Source organism: Osmerus mordax, chromosome 11, assembly GCF_038355195.1.
Source record: "Osmerus mordax isolate fOsmMor3 chromosome 11, fOsmMor3.pri, whole genome shotgun sequence".
Lineage (NCBI taxonomy): Eukaryota > Metazoa > Chordata > Actinopteri > Osmeriformes > Osmeridae > Osmerus > Osmerus mordax.
Genome location: NC_090060.1, coordinates 5,621,322 through 5,648,258, shown reverse-complemented (window position 1 = coordinate 5,648,258; position 26,937 = coordinate 5,621,322). Strand labels below are relative to the sequence as shown.

General features: G+C 50.2%; 1 protein-coding gene across 1 annotated transcript; it reads left to right on the top strand.

The window, feature by feature from the left end:
- The first annotated feature begins 265 nt into the window (after positions 1–265).
- Positions 266–25,088, top strand: hip1 (huntingtin interacting protein 1). Its single transcript, XM_067246144.1, is given in 32 exon segments — positions 266–512; positions 9,633–9,696; positions 9,817–9,959; positions 10,411–10,467; positions 11,061–11,141; positions 11,377–11,453; positions 11,683–11,744; positions 12,024–12,164; positions 12,501–12,558; positions 13,412–13,436; positions 13,438–13,488; positions 13,706–13,846; positions 14,033–14,130; positions 14,317–14,389; positions 14,987–15,170; positions 15,335–15,423; positions 15,565–15,681; positions 16,023–16,124; positions 17,414–17,608; positions 18,155–18,302; positions 18,744–18,830; positions 19,057–19,164; positions 20,218–20,354; positions 20,508–20,618; positions 20,757–20,815; positions 20,919–21,012; positions 21,770–21,870; positions 22,018–22,123; positions 22,213–22,336; positions 22,688–22,749; positions 22,866–22,980; positions 23,083–25,088. Coding segments are annotated over 32 exon segments (3,144 nt in total). The 5' UTR covers positions 266–389; the 3' UTR covers positions 23,094–25,088.
- The last annotated feature ends 1,849 nt before the right edge of the window (positions 25,089–26,937 follow it).

Below are 26,937 nucleotides of genomic sequence, written 5' to 3'. Positions count from 1 at the left end.
TAGTTGACAATGATGGGAGGAGTCTTTGACAGTTGCTGCGTCTCTAGGCAAATATCAGCCTTGTTCATTAACGTCAAACTTTGGTATCCTGGCAGGCACACTGATATAGACTGCATAGGGATAGGATGTAAGTCACCAGAGTGTGTATGTTTGTCTTCTAAAGATCAGCCGATGCAGCAGCGCCATTGTAGGCTACAGCAGGGCTTAAAAACATGATAGGAGCCTATGGACAGACGCGCGCTGGGGCGGTGGACAGGCCAGATGACCTGCTGAATCGGTTGACGGCATGGGTTACTGCTACTCTGTTTTTAGTGATACTTCAAACATTTAATTTCATAAAATATCTGCATCTATACATTTGTCATCGTGGGTATTCAAAATAGACAACAATGGATCGTGTGAAAAGCTCCATGCAGCAAGTACCGAACGCAATTCCTAAAGCTTTGATCCGACGGACCACTGGTGCTGCCAACAGTTTGGAAGTTGAAAAGGAGAACTTTGAGCGCAGCCAGGTAGGCACTGACATTGGCAGGGAATTCATGTTTGTGGTGTAGTCTACCATGAAGTTAGTTCTATTACGATTGTGTATTATAAAGTAGGCCTTGTGATGTCTTTGCACTCGTGAAACGCGGTGTCGATTCTTCTCGTATAAGACAAACTATCAGCAGATAGGCTTCAAATGGTATAATAATTAATTCGTTTGCTGCACAATTAAATATAGGCTGGACCAGTGACAGTAACAGATATCTGCCCAACCTTTCAGCCGCCCTAGTTTGACACAAATCTGTGCAACAAAAGAGCTGGTGAAATGTGGGTCAGTTAAGCGAGCAGATTTATGTATTTAGAAATAATTCAGATGATAGAATCGTAGGTTTCAGAGGACGAAATGCGTTGTGTCTGAAATATCCATTTGTACTGTCATGTATTGACCTGCAGTAAAAGGCTTTTAGATACTAGTGGGAGGTACGTTAGCAAATGGCCTGAGTTCTAAGTGATGGGTTCGGGAAAGTGCTACTGGAATACAGGGTGCGTGAAAGCTGGGTGGCTCCGTGTTAGCTTTTTTCTATAGGAGAGGAGTCTTTTTGAAGGCTTCCTCACTGATATTGTCACGTTTGCACAATAATAAAAGATTCCATGAATCTTAGATGTTGTCATACTCTACATGACTTGAGACATGAAGGTATAAGAGAACACTGCTCACATTGATAGGCCTACTTCCTGTCTGGTGGGCTGTTCCTGTCTTCCCAGACCAGAAAGGAATTAAAGTAGGTCAGATAAATCAAGCCTGGCTAGATTTTCCTTCTGGAAGGTGTGCAGCAGAGCGTTTACAACCTGCCTTTTACGTCTACATTTGCTGCTAAATGCAGAGAGACAAAGCTCACCCCTCACTGTGTACTTACGGTGCAGGACAAGTTTGTCTGTCCAGGTTCAGAGCACCCCTCCACTGGGTCATGTGTGTGTGTGTGTGTGTGTGTGTGTGTGTGTGTGTGTGTGTGTGTGTCAGGCCTGCTCACTAAGTCAGTCTCCAGAGATCCTGCTTTCAGTAGGTGTGTTGGGTCACTACTCATTAACATCATGAGTTTCTTGTGTAAGATCTTTGTGCATTTATAATAATTATTTTTGTAGTATCACTGAAAACAGATTTCATGTTTGTGGTTTTTGTCTGATTTGGATCTTTAACTGTAAGATAGCTGTATATGGTGAAAGAATCAATGAAAGCAGTCTGTGGTTTACAGGGATCAGGGGGAGTTAATCTGATCTGATCTGTTGTGCCCTGAGCTGCCTAAATCTGCTGCCTTTCACCTCTGAGAGAAACTACCAGCTTGTCTGTGTGCTTATAGACCTCTACCTGGTTCCTCTATTCAGGCATAAGCACTCCACTAGCAGCTACATCTCTTCTATAGATTTTACAATACAGAGAAATGTGCATTGATAGCACTGAATGTTCATTGAACAAGGCTGTCGACTGAACACGGTTTTTATGTGAACTAGTATGTACCAGAGTTCCTATTTGAGAAAGTTGCATAAACAACAAGGGTGTGTTCAAACCCCTATTTGTCCACAGGGTTATAAAAATAGTTTGCCTGGGCCTAGATAACACACTGTTTATGTGTAATTACATGTTACATCTTATGGTTTGGTAATTCCCTCTTTGATTAACAGTTAAGAGGATTTATTTTTATTATTTACTGTGTTGCGCTTGTTTTTCACTCAGTCTCTTGACATCAATTAACTTGTATAAAGATTTGTTTGGCAAAGAATGACATAATAATAACATACTCTTAGATTTCATGCTCTCAAGAGACTTGTGTTTTTATGTGATTGCAACGCATGAATTAAAGACTACTTTTATGGCCAGAAAACAGAATATCTTTAACTATGACAGCGTGTCTGGACAGTTATCTGGAAGGAAACAACAATACAAACATAGCTTTAGTTACACCCAGTCCGAGGATGCAAGTCCCATACTGGGGTGTTTATTGTGGGATACAGAGTGCCTCCACAACTCAGCCACATGTCTTGCATAATTAAGACCTTAAATTTAGACTCAGAGAGCCCATCTGCCAGTCTCCAGCCCTCCTTCCCATGCTGTTGCAGGCAGGCTAGGTGTGTGTCTCTGGTCCTGTGTTAATTGGTGCTGCCCCCCAGCCTGTGCCCCCTTTAGTCCTGCAGTGCCCTGGCAGCTGTGGAATTTGGGGGAGGAGCATGGGCTGTGTCCCCCGGGCACAAGCAGTACATAACAGGGTGGACCCAAACTAGGACTCTAATCCCCCCCCCCCCCCCCCCTGTCTCTGTCTCTGTCCAACTCCATAACTGTGCATTGCTGTTCTCCTCATCCATTTTAGACCCTCTTCTAACATCAAACCTTGTGATTATCATCACCAAATAACAGCCACAAAAGATGAATAGCCAAATGAATGAGACACAAAGACACACACACTCACACACAGGGAGGCCGTGCAAATGGGGTGGCCAATAAAAGCAGTGAGGCAGCAGAAACAGCAGGCACTGGCTTGTGGACTCTCTGCACTGGCTATGGATTAGTCCTGTACATGAGTAGCAACTCATTCAGCTAATGTGCAACAATGAGGACATAATGATTTAGGATTTTAACCATGACAAAAACCATACTGTTGGAGTTCAAAAGTACATTTTACATTTTAGAACTTCTGTAATTTCAGACTGATTTATGACTTCCAGAGAATTACGGATATGTATATTGAACTGTCATCACTAGCTTGATTGAATAGAAAGTTATGAGGAAGTGGCTTAAAGTCCACTGTCTGTGTTTCATTTTGCATGGCTTTGTTCTAATCATTGTACAAGGCCATGTACTCCGACCAGCAAGGGGAGGGCGGGGAGGGGGTGTGGGTAGTTAGAAATGATTCTCAGACCTTATGTTCTGGGCCTAGCAGCACCTATATGGAGGCTGTGGGGCAGAGAGACATGTGAGAAAATGTTGCTAGTCCATCGAGCCGTGTTTAGTGGACCCATGCAGTACCAGGAAGTGGAAGGACTCTGTGAAAAGAGCTGGCATTGTCTGTAGAGAGATTGTTTGTTTTGAGCATCCAGTATGTCAGCAGGATAATAAGTCACTGATTGATTACTGTTACTCAGTTCAAATTCATCAGCTTATGATGTATACATACTATTGAAACGTTATAAGCACAGTTTCACAATCAGTGAGCCCTCTGCTTCCAACTCATAGCTGGCCAATTATTTGTCTCGAGTTACACATAAGGCCCACTTTAAGGCTTATAAGAGCCATTCAGTTTTGTTTTTGCTCGACACATTAATTGGAGTAAAATAATCTGTCTATTTTCTATATTTCAAATGTATAATAGCCTACTGGATATTTCGAAGGAAAAATGCATTAAATTACATGTCTGTGGGAGTCTAGCGCCTAAACGTGCCAAAAGGTGTCAACGTGCGTTGACCTGAAGACTGCATCCAGCCGAGGATAAGGGTTAAAAGTCGTGTTTCTGTGTCTGTCGTTTCAATATCAAGTCGGTTGTAGTTTCTGCTGTGCCTCAGAGAAAAACCAGATGGGGGCACCATTGACAACAATTTGCCATCATGAGGCAAGCCACTTCCCATCATTTGTAGCCTACAGGCTACGTAAATTGACTAACCGACACGTTAGGTAAACAGATGGGTAGGCAAGATGGGTTGTTTGTAGGATAGCGTATTTGTAAGGTTTCTGTAGGCTAGCCTACTAAAGTCTAGCCTATCATTCAGATCTGATAATAAAAAAGACTATAATTAGTTTGTTTTTATCTCACGATCAGCAATAAATTGTATTTTAAGATAGACCACTAAACATGGGCTAAATATAGTCCACATTTGGTCAGCAATTTAACCAACTACTGAATAACACGTAAACGGCAGATTGTCACAGTAGCCTACAACGAGCGTTGGACGCTCTGATATGTCTTTGTGTTCTGTCTATTGAGTGTTGGCTGTTTTGTTTTGTTCTGTTACTTGTGTGTTGTAGAGGTATCCTACTATTTTAGTTAGAGTTTGGGCGGGGGTTGTGCCTCCCCCCTCCGCAGCCATTGTCTGACTCTTGAGAGCGCGCAGTTTTGCACTAAATAAGCTTCAGCTTCACACATCAGTCAACACACAGGCTACATAGGCAAACGAAAAGGGATACAATGTGCGACTATAAAAAAGAAAAACATTTGACTTTTTGGAGTAGCCTGGCGTGGCCTATCTTTTCTATATATTTCAGTTCCGCGTCTCGCTAGTCAGATACAGTGTAGACCTCACGAACTGAGCACGTAGGACCAGTAGATATCCTACGAGAACCAACACGAAAGGAATTGGCGAGGATTTGATACCAAATCTGGACACATGTTGAGCTAACAGCCCATTTTAACACTCCACTGAAAGCGATTCCTTCTTTCCGTTACAGCCATACTTACGAAGGTTTTTTTTGTTACCAGCGACCGAGTCGCTTTGGTTTTATACAAACCCGCTACATTTCCCGGGGACAACCATGGATCTCGGTAAAATGGTAGGTTTTCAGACGTCCTTTGCAGCAAACATAATGGAAAAGTGCAACAGCTATACAATATGCATATCGGTGTAGGAGGAATGTGGGTACAAATTCGTGCATTTTTTCCAGGGCTGTAATTTATCTAATAAAGAGGCTATTGACAAATGTTTTGGAGTTAACATCACAATACATGAAACAAGATAGACACGATTAAATCAACAGCTTAGGTTAGGTCGGCGCCCGCGTCTCTTCCTTTACACAATCTGGTGCCAATTATCGAGCATATGGTTATTGGGAAGTGTGAGCATTAACTCAAGTAACTACAAAGTAAGGTGTGTAAGGTAAATAGTAAGTAATATGTGGGCTATATTGTTTTTATATTAGTTCTGTCAGACGGATGAATTATTGCATTTTAAAGTAAGTTGGTGTAGCAGCCCATCATCATGTTGTTGGCCAAGCTTCTGGGCAGTAGGCTAATGCTTTTCTACCCAGTTAGTGAATTTCGAAATATTGCAAACGCATTGTATCGTCATTGTTTGCTGTGTATTACATAGGTTTGTAAATGTATAATAGGCTAACAAACACTGTGGACACGGTTTGAGTTTTGAGCAGCAGGTGGGCCGAACATCTGCCCCAAAACGGTGTCTACTGTAGGCTACTTAGCTCTCTCGGAGCTGTTTGATTGTGCTGCCTGGCACACGCATTTGGTAATTTGTCCTGAGAGCCAAAGTATGAAAATTCTTGCATGATAGGCTACTTTAAAATAACCTTTCAGGTTTTCAAGACAGGAAAAGGCTACTCCTTGTCCCGACAGTAGGCATTATGCCTACTTATTCCTATGTTCAGTGGATGGACATGATCAGGAGACTAGGCGGCAGATGTGTTTTTACGACTTCTTTATGACAACAACAGCTCTTCAGGAAGGTCTGCTCGTCACATTAAGCTTATTGTTTTTTTTAGAAGGCCTTTCCCAAACAGGAATCTACTTAAAGCCGTCCTGTTCAATGGCTTGTAAACTGGCCATGGGCTCTTAAGGTTTTATTAGCATAGTCTTTTGGCCTGTCCCCTAGAGCCCACTCCATGGTCAGCGAGTCTTTTCAACCACCTGCTGACCTCCAGCCCAACCACATGAACAAAAGCTACTGCTGGTCTGAGGTTCCAGGCTTTGACCAGCCGCGTTTGGATGCTTATTACAATGGACTCTTCAAAGACCTCATCATTCCCCGAAGCAGCTGTTTCCCTTCACCCAGAATGTACATCATCCTGAATGCATTGTGCAGGTTATTTCTTCCTTCCTTTGAAGTTGTTTCCCTGTTTGAGTTGTCTGGATGTTGCCTGTTTGTGATAGTTCAGGTCTCGCTCAGGAAGATGGACCAGGATTAAAAGATTGCCGTTTCCTAGCCTGGCTCTTTTAGAGGTGTAGAGTGAGTGTTCCATAAAAGCGGATGTGTAAGTCAGATGTGAGTACATTTCTAAAATAGTCCTTAACCAAGCAGCACAGAGGGTCCTTTCTAGCAGCGCGACCTTTAGAGAAGCGTGATGTTGAACCTGAAGAAACAAACTGGCTAACTGTTTCCATTTGAAGACTTTGGACTTGTAGATGTGGTGCCTTGAGTAATAATAGCAGAGTTGGTATGGAGGAGTGTATTGTGTTTGAGCTGTTTGGTCACAGATGAATGATGCAAAGAGAGCTTTTGAGGAAGTGGGAAGTACTTTTAGTAATTAGAAGTATCCTTACAAGAGCAGAACGAGGGGGCGTACTAAGTGATATGTAAGCCTGTAATTCTCCGATGGTGAAGCTAGGCGTTTTCAGCTTAGCGCTAAGGGCACCTGGAGGAAGTGGTTCATGTGAATGAGAGAGCAGGAGCTGGGCCGGAGAGGTAGAGTTGCCTGGTTACAAAGCTGAGGGGGAAGAAGGGCGGAGCTGGGCAAATTTCAGCAGGCAGGAAATGGGCAGGACGGGGTATGCCAAGACAGGAAGCCTGACTGAGTGCCCCCCCCCAGTCATGTCTAAGTGACCCACCACCAAAGTACCTCGGCATACATAGCAGGCACATTCATAGCCAGCCACGCGTGTTTCCTGTTTCCATTCCTCCCACCGTCCTCCATGTTTACCCATTCCTATGTAGGATGGCAAGTCCCAGCCCAGCACCTTCACCATGACTGGCTCCCCTTGTGTGACAGCAGCACCACAGACACAACTTGTCGCCTCGGATATAAATGTGTTATTTAGATGCGTAACTGAAATCAAATGTACAAATCCTTGGAGAAATGAAACTGTGTGGAATCTAGTGAGAGACTTGGCAAGGAGAGAACAGGGAGGTGTATGTTGTGTGAGTTCAACAGGCCGTCATCTGAAGCATTGCTTATGACCACATCATCAGCAGTGTCGGACATCGACCTCTGCTCTAATGACTCAACCATAATGTCATGTCAGGAGAGCTACGCCTTAACCCCCTGGGGAACTTGAGCTTCATTTGGAAAGAAAACGATTCATTGATATTGTAACAGGAAAAAAACATCCGTATGAATTTCAAGAAATGGGGCATTAGTCAGATGTTAGTGTGAAACATTTCCAAAAACTAGGCCTAGCCAACGAAATATGCCTCAACAATGATTATATTGCTGAATCATTACAAATTCTCCGTATGCCTTTAAGTCGCTGGCCATGCCGGCCCTGTTGTAGACAGTAGAGCCGGGAGCAGCATATCAATGCAGACTGTAGTCGTTCCCCTGAATGAGTCTGTCGAGCGTGCTTGTTCGGCCAGCTGGGAGAAGACGGGTCTATCTCCCGCCCTCTCTCCCTCCTCCTCCCCACTTATTCTCACCTCGAATTGGATTTGATCAAGCGGTCATCATTTCACTTCGTCATAAGGTCCATGCTGAGAGGAGCTAGGCGGCCGCTGATTCCAGTGAGCAGCAGCAGCAGCCACTGCCAGGAGTCCTGGGCAGCTGGCTTCCCCATTCGTACGCACCGCACAGTCTCACAGCGGACTAATTGGTTCGTTCCTGTGTGGGAACGGGCTTGCACAAGTGCTCGGTCTTGCGATGGTTCCATGGCGTTCAGATTGCTTCACGAAACAATTTTGACTGAAACGTTGGGATGTGATACCAGGTGTTGTGGCAGGCCAACTTCCTGGGCTGGGGTTGCACACCTCCATCCTGCTGGGGGACTCTCATCTGGGAACAGTGACACCTAAAGATGGCCGCTCGTTCTCTGGCACTTGTCATGGCTTGAACGTACGCACACTAGCAACGTCAGAAGGCTGAATGGCAGCAAGTTTGCTAGCAGCCGCTACACACACTGCGTGATGTGACAGCGCATCCATCCCCATGCATAGTTAACCCCTCGTCGCTTGGCTCGCAGGCACGAGGAGGATCGAATGGCTCCTCAGTAGCAGGACTACGAGTCAAGCCCAGATTCATGGGTGGAGTTGAATTGAAACCAGGGCTGGTGTTGTGAGGCCACAGACCAGCATGACATTCCAACTCCCTCTGCCTCCTCTCCCTTCTCCTCCGTCTGAGAAGGCACAGCTGTGACTTAATTAGACAGGCGGTACGGAAATCGATCTTGTCGATACAATGCCTGTCTTTGTCACCTTGAGCTGTTGGTATGTTATTTAAATTAGGAAGGGCCCGACAAAAATGCTTGCACCGTTGACTGTTTGTCAAAGACCAAACTGTAAAACCAAGGCTGAAGGCCTATATGGACTGCCTGGAATGTCTTCAGTGTTTTCAGTCTTGGCCTCTCAACTATGCCAAGTGCAGTGGACATTCCTGTTCATGCCGCGCTCAGCATGTTGTTCTCTTGTGTATGAAACGTACTCCCTTACTGCAGGAGATTTTCGCTGGTCCCCTTCCTGTCCCAGGCTCTTATGGAGGACTTGGGACATCTGGGGGAAGTGAGATTATTAAGTGAGCCTGTCCCCTCCTGACCCCAGTTGTTCACCTCAGGCTCCGTATCACTGCTCCTCATCACACTGGACGTGTGAGACGGCACATCACATGCCTACCTTCTTTTTGAAAGCTCTGGGAAGAGGGGCCGGGGGAAAAGGAAGCATTCCAGGAATTGTGTTTGATGGATATGGGGTTGAGCAACATGGATAAAAAGTGAACGGTTTGCAGATTCACCACTGGAATAATTTCTTGGAAACGGTCTGATTTTAAATCAACGGCTTTGTGATCAAAGGAGGACTTAGTAATGTTCTATAGCTAATGAAAATCTACAACAAAATGTTCTACATCTGAGTTACTGAGAGAGTCTTGTATCTGTGTACAAGAAGTCCTTTTTGCTGCTCCTGTCTGTTGGACTGCCTAAGCCCGTCTGTGGTGACACACACACACCCACACCACCACCACCAAACAAGGGACCCCTCTAGCACCCCCCCCCCCTTCTGTGGGACTGCCTCAGCCTCTCTGGGGTGACCCCCTCACACAACCAAACAAGGAGCCTCTCTGGGCTCTCTTCTCACGAGGCTGCGCCTCTGAATATCAACAAGCAGCCGAACCTCCCACCGCAGATCCTGGCTGCACTACCGTCCATTTTTAAGGCTGTCTGTTGTCATTTCAGTGGAATATCTTTGGTCCTGGATTAGACCTGCTCTGAATAGGCTCTGTTCTGTTTCCTCCACAGGCGGTGAGCATCAACAAGGCAATCAACATACAGGAAGTGGCCGTCAAAGAGAAGCATGCCAGGAATATCCTTTTGTAGTTGTGCGTGTACGTGCGTATTTAATGTCTACACATCTTAAGCTCTCCAGTGTGCCGTTATGACATGGCTGTCTCCTGTCCATTATTTCCTTGACTGACTCTCTCACCCTGTATCTTGGGGACCCACCATGAAAAGGGGGCCCATACGTTCTGGGCAGCAGTCAACCGTCTGCCCCTGTCCAGCAACGCAGTGCTCTGCTGGAAGTTCTGCCACGTCTTCCACAAGCTCCTGCGAGATGGACATCCTAACGTGAGTATCGGACCCAGAAAGCCCTCCTACCAAGTACTGTGTTACCCAGAACCTCCAGGTCTGTAGACTCGCTGGATGCTATCGGACCACCAGACTGCGGTCCAGCGAGTCTACAGACCTGGAGGTTCTGGGTAACACAGTACGTTGTTACGCTGCGGTTACGGTGTTCAGTAAATTTGTTCTGTCAACATCTATCCATTGGTGGATACACACTCTGGTGTTCTGTAACACTCCCCCCCCCCTGGTAGCTGGCTTCCCCACAGGCAGTCCTCTAACTGGGCTCCTGCTGAGATTGAGCGTGCTAACATGAGTGTTTAGTTGGCTGTAGCTGCCATTGTTTTCCATTCTGTCTTTCTCCTCTCTCTCCTCTCCTCTTATTCTCCTCACCATTTTCTCATTTGTCTGTCTCCCCCCCCCCCCCCCCCCCCCCCCCCCCCATCCGTCCCTGCAGGTGATAAAGGACTCCATGAGGAACAAATCCGACCTCAGTGATATGAGCAGGATGTGGGTAAGCTGTAACAGAGCACACTCGCGGTTGCGGTCGTCGCGGCCGTGCCCACAGGTCTCATCGCAGCTTGGTGTCTTCTCGCCAGCCTGCTGTCCAGATGCTGGAGCGTGAAGCTGTCAGGCTCGTGAGCACGCACAGGCCTGGAGCCCTGCCAGACACAACGCTGCTGTGTGACATCAGGACTGACAATGGCATTAGCTGGGTCACCTCTTTGTGAGCCAAGGGGTTTTAGCCAGCTGTGTTTCCACCGAGGTCACAGATTGACTGCAGATCAAGCAAATTAAAATCCCCCCCGGACTGTATGATGCTTTAGATAAAAGTGTGCTAAAAATTAAATTATTCTGATTGTTAGCGATTCCACCAACTAACAGTGTACTTACAAGAACAGGTCTCACTTTGTGCTCCGCCCTTCCTGTTGTGACATCACGTACTCACAGAGCTGAAAAAGCAGAAGTGTGGACTTGTTGACCTCGCCGAGAGCGTTTTCTTAAACGTCAGAGTATATTCCCCAGCTACCTGATGTAGGTCTAGATCTCCTCCTAACCCTGTCTCACACTCCTCCTCTCTTCCACCCTTCTTCCCTCTGCCCCCAGGGTCACCTGAGTGAAGGATATGGAAAGCTGTGCAGTATCTACCTTAAGCTGCTCATCACCAAGATGGAGTTCCACATCAAAGTGAGTATGCTGGCCCGTCGAGTCGCCTGGTGTCCTCCATCTCTCACCATCTCTTCCAGTCCTCACTAGTCTAGACCCAGGATGCTGGGACACTAACAGCCTGCATTCAATTGTGTTTTATAGACTAGTGGGCTTACTAAGATGGACTGGGAAGTGGGTGTGCATTCCTCCTGTTTCTGAGCAGTGAGGCCTACTGAGCACCCCAGCGCTCATCTCATATTCTCCTGTCCCCCAGAATCCCCGTTTCCCAGGCAACCTTCAGATGTCCAACCGACAGCTCGACGAGGCAGGAGAGAGCGACGTCAATAACTTGTGAGTGCGTCTTTGTCCTGTGAGCGCCCGGCGCAGGGGCTTCCTCACAGGACCGGTGTACTAATGTAGTTCAGGGCCCTGCAACGAAGGGTACACAGAGAAAACAAGATGTCGGTTTCAGATTGTTGCTATCAATGAAGTTAGTCTCTAAATCTGAATCTCTCCCCAAGCCTGCCTGTGTTTGTGTTCACCCCCGAGTGTGTGTGTGCGTGTGTGTGGTTCCCTCCAGCTTCCAGTTGACGGTGGAGATGTTTGATTACCTGGAGTGTGAGCTCAACCTGTTCCTGAACGGTAGGCCACTCTCAAACACTCCCATCATTGAGCCCTAAGGACTGGGCCTTGGTGACCGTTGCTGGGCGGGGGCTGGGGCTGGGGAGTGGGACTGGCTGCACAGGAAACCACAGGGACTGGGAGGGGGGGGGGGGGGGGAGGGGGGGGGGGAGGAGGGGGACATGGAAAAGTGATGCAATGCGATAGAAAAATAGTTTGTTGTTGTGATTACTCTCAGTTATGACTTGGCAGAAGTGTGAGAGCCACTTTGTGACAGGTGTGTGTGTTTACTCCACCCAGTATTCAGCTCTCTGGACATGTCTCGGTCAGTGTCCGTGACGGCTGCAGGCCAGTGTCGGCTGGCTCCCCTCATCCAGGTGATCCTGGACAGCAGCCACCTGTACGACTACACCGTCAAGCTGCTCTTCAAGCTGCACTCCTGTGAGTGGCTCCCTCTGCTGGTCACACAGCATGCTGACACCCAGCCACCACACAGCTACAGACACAAACACACTGTAATAGACACACTCAAAAGTCATAAAAACTGCAATCAATACACTTCAGAATCTTCCAGGTCAGTTGGTTACTGAGTGTGTTTGTGTCTGTCTGTCTCTCTCCCTCTCTCTCTCTCTCTCTCTCTCTCTCTCTCTCTCTCTCTCTCTCTCTCTCTCTCTCTCTCTCTCTCTGTCTCCCTCCCTCTCTCTCTCTCTCTCTCTCTCTCTCTCTCTCTCTCTCTCTCTCTCTCTCTCTCTCTCTCTCTCTCGGTCCTCCTCCCAGGCCTTCCAGCCGACACCCTCCAGGGCCACAGAGACCGCTTCCAGGAGCAGTTTAAAAAGTGAGACTTGTGTCTCTGGTGGACATGGGAGATCCCAGGGTTATTGGGAGGAGTGTGTTGTTGAGTGGCCAACCACCCTTAAGATGGGTGGTCTCCGTCTAGGGAGACAGAGTAGAGCCTGACATGTGCTCCAAGAATGCAGGTGGGAAAAAGGCGCGTGCGCAGTGACAACTAAGGAAACAACACGATTGAACAACAATGGGGAACACAGGGGAACGAGGGAACTATGAACGGTGCTAAAGACAAGTCGAAGCTGCTCCCTTGTCTCTCTCTCTAGCTGTCTCTATCACTCTAAATAAAGCAGGCAAAGGCCCCGCAAATATGTTTAAAACGAAAAGAATTACAGGTCCTAACTAAACCAACCAATACTACCAAGCTAGTACACTTGTTCCTAACCTGGTGTCTTGTGTGGTGGTCTTAGTAAAACACATGATTGGGTGGAAGCAGATTCTTGCCCCAGCATGAAGAACCAACAGTGAACAGAAACCACCATATCATGTATGAGCGCAAAACTAATTCAAAATGATGCTAAGCTAAACTGTAAATATAATATATATATGTAACTATGGCAAACACTAAGCGACACAGAATGGCTGACACAAACACCAGTCACCAGTCGGCTGACGAACAGGAGACAGGGTGTCGATGGGCATTGGTCGGGGGCAGTTGCGTTAATGATGATGGAGCTAGACCAGCCAATCACAGACGGGACAGCTGAATGTATGAATGAGAGTGCGGGTGATGAAACGGAAGACACAACACACACAACAATGCGAACACAAGACACCACACACGTTCACATGTGGCTATAGCAGCCAGGTATAATGTAGATGTGCGTGTTCCTCCTTGCCAGGTTGAAGAGTCTGTTTTATCGCTCCCAGCAACCTGCAATACTTCAAGCGTCTGATCCAGATCCCACAGCTACCTGAGGTGAGTGACTCACCGTCTGTCCTCCCCAACATCTTCTAAAGTCTCCGTGTCAGCTGAAATAACTCCCTCTGCTAATGAGGTGGCGGCCATCTGAAAGGCTGAGAAACCGTCCTCGAGCACCTTCTGACGTTGTCAGACTAGGCTGTGGAACATTCCGCCGCGGCTGCCATTTAAAGGGCTCCTGTCATCACTCTCCTTGCTTCCTCCTTCCTGTCAGAATCCTCCAAACTTCCTGCGAGCGTCGGCGCTGTCGGAGCACATCAGCCCCGTGGTGGTGATCCCTGCCGAGGCGTCGTCCCCGGAGACGGAGCACATGGTGGAGACGGAGGACCTGGTGGACACAGACATCCCCGTCCAGGTAGCGCCAATCATTTTTAGGATGCCTCTCTTCTAAACTCTGTCAGCTGTTGATGATAACATATGCACATTTCATGCGACCGTGACCCGTAGAATAATTGAGAATCGTTGAGAAAGCATTTCTGTGCTGCTTTGGTACTGCTGTGTCTTCAAAAGGAGGCTCTGAATGTTGTCTTTATGGCCCCAGGCTGCTGTGGAGACCCAGTTCGACGACCTGTTTGGCAACTCGGCTGCTACCGACCCCTTCAACTTCAACAGCCAGAACGGCCTGCGCAAGGATGACAAGTGAGGCCCGACCTGGTGCTGTTTTCCTCCGACGTGCTCCTCCTTTCTCCCCAGCAGGGTGGGCGGCGAGGCTGCTGGGAAGGCGTCTAGAGCCTGTTTTCAACTTTCATTGCCATTCATGACGGTACTGGCACAGGTGTGTCCAGACTGTGGTGTGTTTAGATGTGTGTTGTGTGTCTCCTTCAGGGACCGTGTGATTGAGCAGCTGACCAGGGAGATCCAGGCCTTGAAGGAGGAGCTGGAGTCCTTCAAACTGGAAGTAAGACGGAGAGGGAGGAGAGAGAGGGAGGAAAGAGAGGGAGGAGAGAGAGGGAGGAGAGGGAGGGAGGAGTGTGAGGGAGGAGTGTGAGGAAGGAGAGGGAGGGAGGAGAAGGAGGGAGGAGAGGGAGGGAGGAGAGAGAGAGAGAGGGAGGAGAGATAGGGAGGGAGGAGAGAGAGGGAGGAGAGGGAGGGAGGAGAGAGAGGGAGGGAGGAGAAGGAGGGAGGAGAGGGAGGGAGGGAGGAGAGAGAGAGAGGGAGGAGAGAGAGGGAGGAGAGAGAGGGAGGGAGGAGAGAGAGGGAGGAGAGGGAGGGAGGAGAGAGAGGGAGGGAGGAGAAGGAGGGAGGAGAGGGAGGGAGGAGAGAGAGAGAGGGAGGAGAGAGAGGGAGGAGAGAGAGGGAGGGAGGAGAGAGAGGGAGGAGAGGGAGGGACCAAACTGCAACAAACTGGAGGTGTGTTGCAGGAAGAGGGAAGGAAAGGAGCAGGCCGTGGGTGTGAATGTGCACTTGAAAACACTATAATAGACACTTCTGAAATGCATAGTCACGTGTTTTTCTGAGCGTGTCGCACCCCCCCCCCCCCCCCCTCCTCCACCAGAGCGGCAGGCTGTGCCAAGCGCTGCGCGGGCGCGTCAGCGAGCTGGAGGCGGAGCTGGCGGAGCAGAGCCACCTGAGGATGCAGGCCCTGGGGGAGAGCGAGTTCCTGCGGGCCGAGCTGGAGGACCTGCGCCGGGTCAGGGAGGACACGGAGAAGGAGCAGCGCAGCCTGACGGAGATCGAGAGTGAGCGCTCGGCCCATCTCCCCCTCTGCCGTTCACACCTACCGGTGTGGACCGGTCTTCAGGCCGGTTCACAGGAAGGAATGAAGTCTTACTGTTCACTTGATTTGGAAGGGAGAAGCCAGTTTGACACTGTGTCTGTGTGCACGTGTGTGTGTGTGTGCCAGGGAAGGCCCAAGCTAATGAGCAGCGCTACACCAAGCTGAAGGAGAAGTACAGCGAGCTGGTGCAGAGTCACGCCGACCTGCTGAGGAAGGTACCGCACAGCTCTCTCCATCTCTCCACACAAACACACCCCGCCTCTCCCCCCCCCGCCGTCCCCCGGCCAAGCAGCACCTCCTGCCACGCTGTGCCGCGTGTCCCGCGTGTGTGATGGTTGTCCGTGTGGCCCGTGCAGAACGCGGAGGTGACCCGGCAGATGACGGTGGCGCAGGCGGCGCAGGACGAGGTGGAGGCCGTGCGGAGGGACATGCAGGAGAAGGTGAAGGCCACTCAGGAGGCGGCCGACAAACAGGTGAGGGAGAGACGCACCTGCGGGGCTCACGGGCCTCCTCTCTGCCTGGGGGGGGGTTTGGTCTGTCAGAGTCGCTCTCTCCCTCCTAATGCCCCCCCCCCATGTCTCTCTCTCTCTCCTCTCTCCCTCTCTCCTCTCTCTCTCCTCTCTCTCTCTCTTCTCTCTCTCTCTCTCTCTCTCTCTCTCTCTCTCTCTCTCTCTCTCTCTCTCTCTCTCTCTCTCTCTCTCTCTCTCTCTCTCTCTCTCTCCCCCTCTCTCTCTCTCTCTCTCTCTCTCTCTCCCTCTCCCTCTCCCTCTCCCTATCTGTCTCCCTGCTGTCCTCCTTCCATCCCACCCTGCAGGAGCTGGATCAGGTGCAGCAGCTTCAGGAGTTGCAGAGAGAGTTGCTGTCCAGCAGAGCAGAGCTGGACGGCCTCAGGGACACAGTCACCTCCTCCCAACAGGTGGCTCACCCGCTCCTTAACCCCCTACCAACCACCTAACACCCTCTCACCCCCTACCAACCACCTAACACCCTCTCACCCCCTACCAACCACCTAACACCCTCTCACCCCCTACCAACCACTCAACACCCTCTCACCCCCTACCAACCACCTAACACCCTCTCACCCCCCTACCAACCACCTAACACCCTCTCACCCCCTACCAACCACCTAACACCCCTCTCACCCCCTACCAACCACCTAACCACCCCTCTCACCCCCTACCAACCACCTAACACCCTCTCACCCCCTACCAACCCACCTAACACCCTCTCACCCCCTACCAACCACCTAACACCCTCTCACCCCCTACCAACCACCTAACACCCTCTCACCCCCTACCAACCACCTAACACCCTCTCACCCCCTACCAACCACCTAACACCCTCTCACCCCCTACCAACCACCTAACACCCTCTCACCCCCCTACCAACCACCTAACACCCTCTCACCCCCTACCAACCACCTAACACCCTCTCACCCCCTACCAACCACCCAACACCCTCTCACCCCCTACCAACCACCTAACACCCTCTCACCCCCTACCAACCACCTAACACCCTCTCACCCCCTACCAACCACCTAACACCCTCTCACCCCCCACCAACCACCTAACACCCTCTCACCCCCCACCAACCACCTAACACCCTCTCACCCCCTACCAACCACCTAACACCCTCTCACCCCCTACCAACCACCTAACACCCTCTCACCCCCTACCAACCACCTAACACCCTCTCACCCCCCACCAACCACCTAACACCCTCTCACCCCCCCACCAACCACCTAACACCCTCTCACCCCTACCAACCACCTACACACCCTCTCACCCCCTACCAACCACCTAACACCCTCTCACCTCTTCCATCCTATCCATCTTTATGCTCATCCTCATCCACTCTCGACTTCATGTGTCCAGCATGCCTCTCTCTCTGTCTCCCCACACAGTGTTCTTCTGCAGTGAAGCTCAGTAGAGCTGTAGATGCACAGGTGCATCAGACTTGCATCCTCTGCGATGCAGGACATGTGGGCGAGGAGTGGTTGACAGGAAAATGGCCACCCGTCGCAATCGCTCTCCCTCTCCTGTCTCGCTGTTTCTCCAATCTCATGCTCTGCCCTCACTCCCCCCCCCTTCCCAACACCCCCCCCTTCTTTCTCACATTGCCGCTCTCTCTCTCTCCCTCTAAAACCTCCGCTCATGTTGCCCACACAGCCCGTCACCTGACCATGCCTCTCTCCCTCTCTGACAGTCGAGCGAGGAGCTAGCCTCTCAGCTGTCCGGCCTGGAGGCACAGAAGGCGGAGCTCGCGCAGACGCTGTCCGAGAAAGAGGAGGAGCTTACCGGCCTGGGGGAACAGCTGGAGCACGTTCAGAGCGTGCTGACCAATGAGAGGGAGAGCGGCGTGAAGGCGGCCGAGGCCCTGCAGAACCAGCTGAACGAGAAGGTGCTGTTGTTGTTCTATTGACGAGCCTGTCGGGTTTAGGCAAGCCAACGCTGGTTTCGGTGCCTCGAAACTGAACTGAATAAAAGACCTACCTGTGTAGGTCGGCCCGTGTGTGTTTTACATTTACATTTAGTCATTTAGCAGACGCTCTTATCCAGAGCGACTTACAGTAAGTACAGGGGAGACATTCCCCGAGGCAAGTAGGGTGAAGTGCCTTGCCCAAGGACACAACGTCATTTGGCACAGCCGTGAATCGAACCGGTAACCTTCAGATTACTAGCCCGACTCCCTTACCGCTCAGCCACCTGACTCCCTGACCCAGATAGTTTTAAAGGCAGCTTTTCAGTGCAGTGTCAGTCGCGGCCGGTGTGTTTGTGTGTCGTTGCTAAAGCCCTCTCCCCCCCCCCCCTCTCTCTCTCCTCTGTGTGTGTCTCTCTCTCTCTCCTCTGTGTGTCTCTCTCTCTGTCTCTCTCTCTCTCCTCTGTGTGTGTCTCTCTCTCTCCTCTGTGTGTCTCTCTCTCTCTGTCTCTCTCTCTCTCTGTGTAGGAGAGCAGGGAGCAGGTTCTGGAGAGCCAGCTGCTGGCCACGCGCTGGGCCGCCCTGCAGGGGGCTGTGGAGGAGGCCGAGAGGATCGTCCAGGACTCCCTGACCCAGATAGACGACCCGGCGCACATCAGCTGCACAAGCTCTGCAGGTCAGACACACTGTGGAGCGGATCTATGCCTTCCATCCAATCCGTCAGTCAATCAAATCTGCGTTGTCCCCGGAGGGCAGTCGTGGTGCAGCATAAACAACAAAACACAAACACACTGTACCCACAAACACACTAGAAACCATTAGCAAAAGCAAACGTCAAGTTTACAAAGTGCAGCAGGTGCAACCAAAAGTACAGTCAAGTTAAATCACAAAGTGCAACAACCAGAAGGAGGAGGGATATAGTTTGTGTTGATGGCAGCTGTTGCCCCTAGTAACGCAGGAGCCTGGATCTCTGTAGCCCCTGAGCCCAGGGACCGTGTTGCACACCTTGGTTGTGCATCAGTTGATTTAGGGCTGCGGTGGTCATCTGAATTCCCTATATTTTGTCCACACCATAAAACATGTAGCTCTGAACCTGCAGCATGTCTTTTCTCTGCAGACTACCTGGCGTCCAGGTGTCAGGCCTCCCTGGTCTGTGTGGATAGACTTCACTCTGCCAGAGACCTGTACCTAGCGGACCACACTGGTGAGATGAGCTCCCAGTGCCCTCCCACCACACCACACCCCATCTCTCTCTCTCTCTCTCTCTCTCTCTCTCTCTCTCTCTCTCTCTCTCTCTCTCTCTCTCTCTCTCTCCCCCCCCCCCCCCCAAGTACGTCTTCCTCATTCTCAGTTCCATCTCTGTAACGGTACAAGGCCAGACTCTGCCCGGCTAGTGTGTGCTGACCCCGTGTCTCCCTGTGGCTCTGCAGGGGTGTCTGAGCTGGTGCGCGCCCTCACCCAGCTGGCCCACCTGGTGGGGGACACCATCGTCCAGGGCAGCGCCACCTCACACATGGTGCCGGTGGAGCAGGCGGACGGTAAGGGAGGTCTCCACTGCTGACACACCCTGCTCCTTCAGACCAGCAACACAGTCAAGCCTGGTCTGACTACCAGACCCTCCCATGGGCCATACACACTGGACCATACACACTGGTCCATACATACTGGTCCTTACACACTGGTCCATACACACTGGTCCATACACACTGGTCCATACACACTGGACCACACACACTGGTCCATACACACTGGACCACACACACTGGACCACACACACTGGACCACACACACTGGTCCATACACACTGGTCCATAAATACTGGTCCACACATACTGGTCCATAAATACTGGTCTATACACACTGGTCCCTACACACTGGTCCATACCCACTGGTCCCTACATACTGGTCCCTACATACTGGTCCCTACATACTGGTCTATTCCCACGGGTCCACACATACTGGTCCATACACACTGGTCCATACACACTGGACCACACACACTGGTCCATACACACTGGACCACACACACTGGACCACACACACTGGACCACACATACTGGTCCATACACACTGGTCCATACATACTGGTCCACACATACTGGTCCATAAATACTGGTCTATACACACTGGTCCCTACACACTGGTCCATACCCACTGGTCCACACATACTGGTCCTTACACACTGGTCCATACCCACTGGTCCATACATACTGGTCCACACACACTGGTCCATACCCACTGGTCCATACATACTGGTCCACACACACTGGTCCATACACACTGGTCCATACACATTGGTCAGTTTACACACACTGGTCTACACAGAATACGATTCACTCAGTATGTGAGTATGTGTTTACAGGCATATGCATACAATCAGCCTTAGCTCTGTGTGTGCATGTTCCTGTCTGGCTACACCCTTTGTGAGTGTCCCTGTTTCTATCCCCTGACCGTGTGTGTGTATGTGTGTGTATCCCGGCCCCTGAGCATGTGTGTTATTCCCCTAGAACTGTGTGAATGTCTGAGCCCAGACCCTGTTTGCCCGTGTCCCTATATCTGCTCTGACCTTTGACCCTGTCCTTGTGGTCCAGCCCTGTCGGACAGTGTGAAGGCGTGCGGGGCGGAGACCCTGGCCTTGCTGGGTCAGATGAAACAGGAGGACAGCCTGGCCGCTGCAGACAGCACCACCCTGAGGGGAGCACTGGGCGCCATCTTAGCCACCGCTGAAGTGAGGCTCTCACTTCACATAAACCCCCCCCAAAAACCTTATTTCTGTTATTATTCATATGAGAATTTCTGCGTGATGTCGTCTGAACATGCGAGGGGTTAAGGTTTGAAGGCGTGACATGGGTGTGACCGTGCCTGTCTCCCCGGTGTGTAGACGCTGCGTCCTAAGGGTCTGGAGCTGCAGCAGGGGGAGCTGGGAGACCTGGTGGAGCAGGAGATGGCCGCCACCTCGGCCGCTGTGGAGTCGGCCGCCGCCAGGATCGAGGTTTGTCCGTCCGTCTAGACACCCTCGTCTGTCACGGTGCCCGGTGTCTCTGTCAGCCGGGTCCACTGTAAATAATCCACTGTCACCAACACCAAACACCTCGGGGTCTTGTTGACAGGCTTTGTATCTTATCGACAGGAAATGCTCAACAAGTCCCGTGCGGTGGACAGCGGGATTAAGATGGAGGTTAATGAGAAGTGAGTGTTATGACTGGCAGGCTTGTGACCGCAGAATGTAATCGGAAACTCCACCTATGAAATGTGAGCTTGGACCCAGAATGCTCTTTGTCGCCCCCCGCAGGATCCTGGCGTCCTGTACAGAACTGATGCAGGCCATCAAGGTGCTCGTGCTGTCTTCCAAAGATCTGCAGAGGGACATTGTGGAAAGCGGCAGGGTGAGCACACACATGCACATGCACACACTGGTGATGAACCAGGTTAGATTACAACGTCCCCCGGTGTGTCTGGAGGGATATAAGAATGTGTTCCCTGGTGAGTGGTAAGGTTGGGGGGGTGGGGGGGGTGGGGGGGAGTGTAATATGTATTGAGAAAGTTTCATATTATCATCCATGTGTGGCAAAATTCTGAGCTATAACGTACCATTTCCTTCAAATGCAGCTTATCTACTGTGCACTGTCCCAAATGCTGGGAATGTAGAAATACACCAGCACAGACTTCTTTTAGACAATTTCTCCACTTTGGTAGAAGCGGAAGCAAATGTTTGTCAGTTTGAAACCCTGCTTTGAGAACACTTCATTGAAACCTTCAATGCAAGCAACTATCTCAAAAATAAGAAACAGCACTCAGAATTCTCATTTAAACTTCAACCCTTTACTCCAGCTTAAGTCGGCTTGACAGTGGTTTCATAAAAGAAACCAAGGTGGAATTCCCACCTCGCCAAAGGTGATTGGCTGGAACAGGATAGCTGGAATATAATTGGCAGGAAAATAGCGGACCGCTCCAAAATAAGTAAACGACATTCCACTGGCACTGAGCTGTCTGTGTTGCTAAACAACTCTCAGAGGGCCTCATTAGCTTACAAAACATGTTTAAGGGGGACAAAACGTACCTATTGTACTTTTAAGAGCTGATCCAGGCATAACTAGGACAGAACATAACTCAAACACATGTGTTCCCTCTTGTCTCCACCAGGGGGCAGCCTCCATGAAGGAGTTCTATGTCAAGAACTCGCGCTGGACGGAAGGCCTCATCTCAGCTTCTAAAGCTGTGGGCTGGGGAGCCACAGTGATGGTGTAAGTACACTTTACCGTCCTGTGCTGTGGCTCGGTGAGCTGTGGTTCTGTCGGGGCTGTGTGTAAGCCGTGTCGAGGCTGGGTTGTAGCTGTGTTGGGGTCGTGCGGTAACGGCGTGGTGACGGCGCTGCTGTGGTTGTGTCTTAGGGACGCCGCAGACCTGGTGGTGCAGGGGAAGGGGAAGTACGAGGAGCTGATGGTGTGTTCCCACGAGATAGCGGCCAGCACCGCTCAGCTGGTGGCTGCGTCCAAAGTAAGATGGAGTCCCAAACGCAAGTCGCATCTCTCCGACCCGCAAAATGCCTAACGACTCCCCCCTTTCCTCCCGCACCCCTCCTCCAGGTGAAGGCAGACAAGGACAGCACCAACCTGGTGCGTCTGCAGCGGGCGTCCCGGGGGGTGACCCAGGCTACCGCGGGGGTGGTCGCCTCCACCAAGTCTGGGAAGTCCCAGATCGAGGAGAAGGGTGAGCGGGCCTGTGTTGACACATGGCGGAGCAGTGATGCAGCCAGCGTAGACTTGACTCGCAAACCCTGTTAGAAACAGCCTTTCAGAAAACCACCACAAGCAGGCGATGGGCTTTCAGCAACAAGAGAGAGAGATAGGGAGATTCCCAGACTGCAGATAGATCTGACCACTGGGGCGGGACCTCCAGAACAATGCCCTACAGTGCTTCCCAGACGCTTCCTCTGTCATCTGATCATTCGGAGGCCACACCATTGACAATATTGTGACGTCAGTCCACGCGGTTCTTGCATGTTTACGGAAAGTGTACACTGCCCTTAAGGGGCTGGTGATGATGTGTTTCTCCCTCCAGACACCATGGACTTCTCCAGCATGACCCTCACCCAGATCAAACGCCAGGAGATGGACTCCCAGGTAGGACACGGCACTCATTCACACACGTACGTGTGTGTGTGTTGGTGTGTTTCACAGGTGTTTACTGCAGAAGGAGCTAGCGTGTGTGTATCAACAGTGTGTGTGTGTGTGTTCAGGTCCAGGTTCTGGAGCTGGAGACGAAGTTGCAGAGGGAGAGAGAGCGTCTGGGAGAGCTGAGGAAGAAGCACTACGAGCTGGCGGGCGTAGCTGAGGGCTGGGGGGAGGAGGAGGGTGAGTGAGCCAGCAGGTGTGTCTTTGTGTGTGGGGGGGGGGGTTTATCTTCCAGCATGTTAAACTCCCTCTTTCTCTCCCCCCCCCCCCCCCCCCCCTTAGGTACAGGTTAAGACCCACAGCCGTTGGTCACCTGACCTGAATGCCACCTCTTCTGCCTCTCCACATTTAAACACACTCTTCAGTTTTTCACTTCATCGTAAAAAATCCAAGCCAAATAAAAAGGTGCTTTTTCTAAATGCTCCTGCGTCAGTTTCCGGACGCTTCCACGAGGACAGTGTTGATAAGGGCCAGAGAAGGGGCACGGTGATTGACAGCTCCAGACCTGTCTGTGTAGCGGGGCTGATGGCCTGACGATCCAGTCTGATTTATTTATTGAATTTTCCCCACGATTCCAAAAGGGAGCACCCCGTGTCACCAAGCAGGACCCGGGAGCACAAGTTCTTCATGAGACGTCCCAGGATGCACTGCACAAGGGCCCGTCCCTTCGCCAGAGGGAGACATGTTTATAACCGTGACGACGGCCCTTCAAGAACCCTCCCCCAAACTGTGTCTTCTGTGTATCATAGATGGCATGCACGTCCTCTCCTTACGTTAGTGCTACGTTCTTTGTCGCAGCACCCACTTGTTGTGCTCTGGGCGTCAGTGAGAGCTCCAGTCTACTTTCACCCATGCCCCCACCACCCACCCCCTTTCCCCCAGCTCAAATGTCTTCGTTACTCTCTCACTGTGAGTTCCTTAACCCCTTTAACACAACATAAATACCTTTGCCTATATTCTTGCCTTCCCCTCTTGTGTTAATGACCATGACTGTTAGGTGAGGTGGCTGTTGACTGTCAGCCATGGGCTCTCCAACGAGCTCCCGTTTGTCCAGCTGCGTCGGCGTCCTTTCAGAATAAGAGTAGAGTGGAATTGCCTAACACGAGTGGAGTGAGTCTAGAAATGGATCCCTCACCCAGACGGCTGTATATCACCACCTCCTGTCCTCCACGTCACACCAGCTGTAGATCACTGTAGAGCTTCCATGGACTCACCAGATGCTCCTCCCCCTGAGCCCCCTCCGCAGGGTTTGGAACGGTCGTCCGGGGCGGCAGTAGAGGGGCGGGGGGCGTCCCAGGGGCCGAGGGGGTGGGCTTCTGGAGGTCTGCTGTTTTATCCTGCGGTTTCAGCTGCCTGGTCAGTAGACCCGTGGGCTGCCTGCCTGGCCCCTTGACTGGGGCTCTGGCATCGGGGGAAGTAAGACACTCACACGTACATACATACAACCTCCCAGACCGTGACACTATGTAGCTGAACGCCTTTCATAATCAAACCCTGTCAACACTACCCATGCCTCGGGGGAGGGACGTCTGGTGCGTTCCAGCCACCAGGCGGATCGCGCCGCTCCTTGGAGACCTGTTCCTCCCTCTTTTGTCTGTAGTTACAAATACAGTACGACTCCATTAAAGTTTCTGAAAAGTGTGAAATGCCTGTATATGAGTTGTAAAGTAAACCAGGAGTTAAACTGGTAGTATTTTTGGTACCCACCACAGAAACCTTGTTTGTGGGCCCTATTTTGCTATCGCAGAGCAATGAGACCCAAACCACATGATTAGAATGAAGGGCCGAGCGCCTAAACAATAAATATGTCGAATTGACCTCAAATGGAGGTTAACGGTTCACAGAGAAAAGATGCGATGCAAAAAAATGCTTCAAAATGTTTGGTTGCAGCTCCCCCACGTGTAGGTGCTGCATATTTGAGGGCTTCGACGTTCTGCCCTGAAGAGGTGGGCCGTGTGCTTGTGTGTGTGAGGTTGTATTCCTCTTGTGTCTTAATGACCATTTTAGTTTGGACGCTTTGGCTGTGTTTTCTAAAGTTCTGACACTGGGTATTTAATGGTTTAGCAGTGTTCATCAGTGACTTCCTGAGTATTAACCTCTCACCTTGGGTTTGTGTCTGTAGTCCTACCAGCTCAGCCAGCCTTTCAACTGCCTCGCACTGTAGTCAAGGAAACAAGAAAATACTCAAATAACATTGAAATATGTCTTTGTATGATGATATACTAAAACTATGTATGTGGGGTTGTTTTATTTTTTCAGTTTTTAAATAAATATTTCGACTCATTCAAGTTATGGTCTTCCGCTTGATCTTGTGTTCAGCCTCCTTCTCAAAACATTGCTTCCATATACAGCAAATGTTGAATGTATTTACCCAATGGCTTGGAAAATGTCATTTTAGGGAAGATTATGTTCTGTTGTGTCTTCCTTCATTGTCGTCCTGTTTTCGTACTTCCAGTGCATGGTGTCCAGGGTAAAGAGCATTAAGAAGAGTGCTCTTGTTTGGATGCCTCTGGCTAGTGGTTATTTGGGACTGGGGACAGGATTAATCCATAAGATTGAGTCATTTTAAATGTCGCAAGCTCCTACAGTTAGTGGTAATACGATTACTTAATCCCATTTAGTTCATTGCTTCAATTCTGAGACAAAAGGACGAGAGGTGGTGGAGGGAGGGGTAGCATTCCTTCCAGTAACACTTTACACTGCAGCTACAGGGACTAATGGACTGTATTGATTTCTTGATACATTTCCATGATACCTGTCACATAAATCCATTGTTTCCAGGTATTGTTTTGGGGAATGGGATGTGCTCTGCAAATGTCATGTCTGTAAAAGAAGAGGAGAATCTAATATACAATATTTGATTTTGGGGTGAGTCAGGTGATACAATCTGACCAAAATGTGGGGATTACAGCAATGCCAAACTCACAAGTTCTATAAAGTCATGATGTAGTGCTGTAGTTGAGTTGTGTGTGTGCTCTGTGGAGTGCTGGGTCAGTGTTATGTATGTGCTGCAGGGAGATCTGGCTGTGTATTTTGCCTCTGCTGCATAGAGAGCTGATCTGTGCTGTGTGGAGTGCTGGTCTGTGCAGGGCATTAGGGAGGGGAGATTCTTGTCCCAGAGAGAGGATGGGCTATTAATAGTTCCTGCAATAGGGAGCTGGTACTCCAGTAGTTCTCCTGGCAGCAGCCTCCCTGGGCACTGACTTAGACTAGTCTCTCTGGGCACTGACTTAGACTAGTCTCTCTGGGCACTGACTTAGACTAGTCTCTCTGGGCACTGACTTAGACTACTCTCTCTGGCCAGCCCATGTTCTAAGACTAGTCTCCCTGGCCAGCCCATGTTCTAAGACTTGTCTCTCTGGCCAGCCCATGTTCTAAGACTAGTCTCCCTGGCCAGCCCATGTTCTAAGACTAGTCTCCCTGGCCAGCCCATGTTCTAAGACTAGTCTCCCTGGCTAGTCCATGTTCTAAGACTAGTCTCCCTGGCCAGCCCATGTTCTAAGACTTGTCTCTCTGGCCAGTCCATGTTCTAAGACTAGTCTCCCTGGCCAGCCCATGTTCTAAGACTATTCTTGAAAATTCAGATAACCACTTATCACTTCTGGGGAACTCTTTTGCTGTCACCAGGAAACTGCACAACAAATACAGTAGTGTTTTCTCCTACAATTATTTTATGCAGGCTATTATGTGTACATTTACAGTTAGCTAAGCCATTCATTTATGTGGCTCAGAGGGAATAGATTTCCCTCTGTGACAATCGGTAATATTAAATGTGAGGTTTGCATCTTTCTTGGTTCTGTAAATGAGGAAAACACTGAACCTGCCACACTGAGCATCTACAAGAACCAACCCTCTAGTCCTACAGAGTCAGTGTTGAGAGAGAGAAAGGGGACCTTTATTGTGAAGCCAAATGAATGTGTTCTCTGTCAGTGTGGAGATGGGTGTCAGCCATATGAACAATACACCGACATCACTCCGCCCGCCTCACTGGATGCCTTTGATTACGTTGTTTTTGCTTGTCTTGCACATTAAGCTCCACTCTTCCCCGTTTTAAGTGCCTGACGGAGACAAGAGGATCAGAAAAGACTCCTCTTTGGGCTGTGCTGTTTAAGTAAACAAACTCTTCTTCTCTAGGGT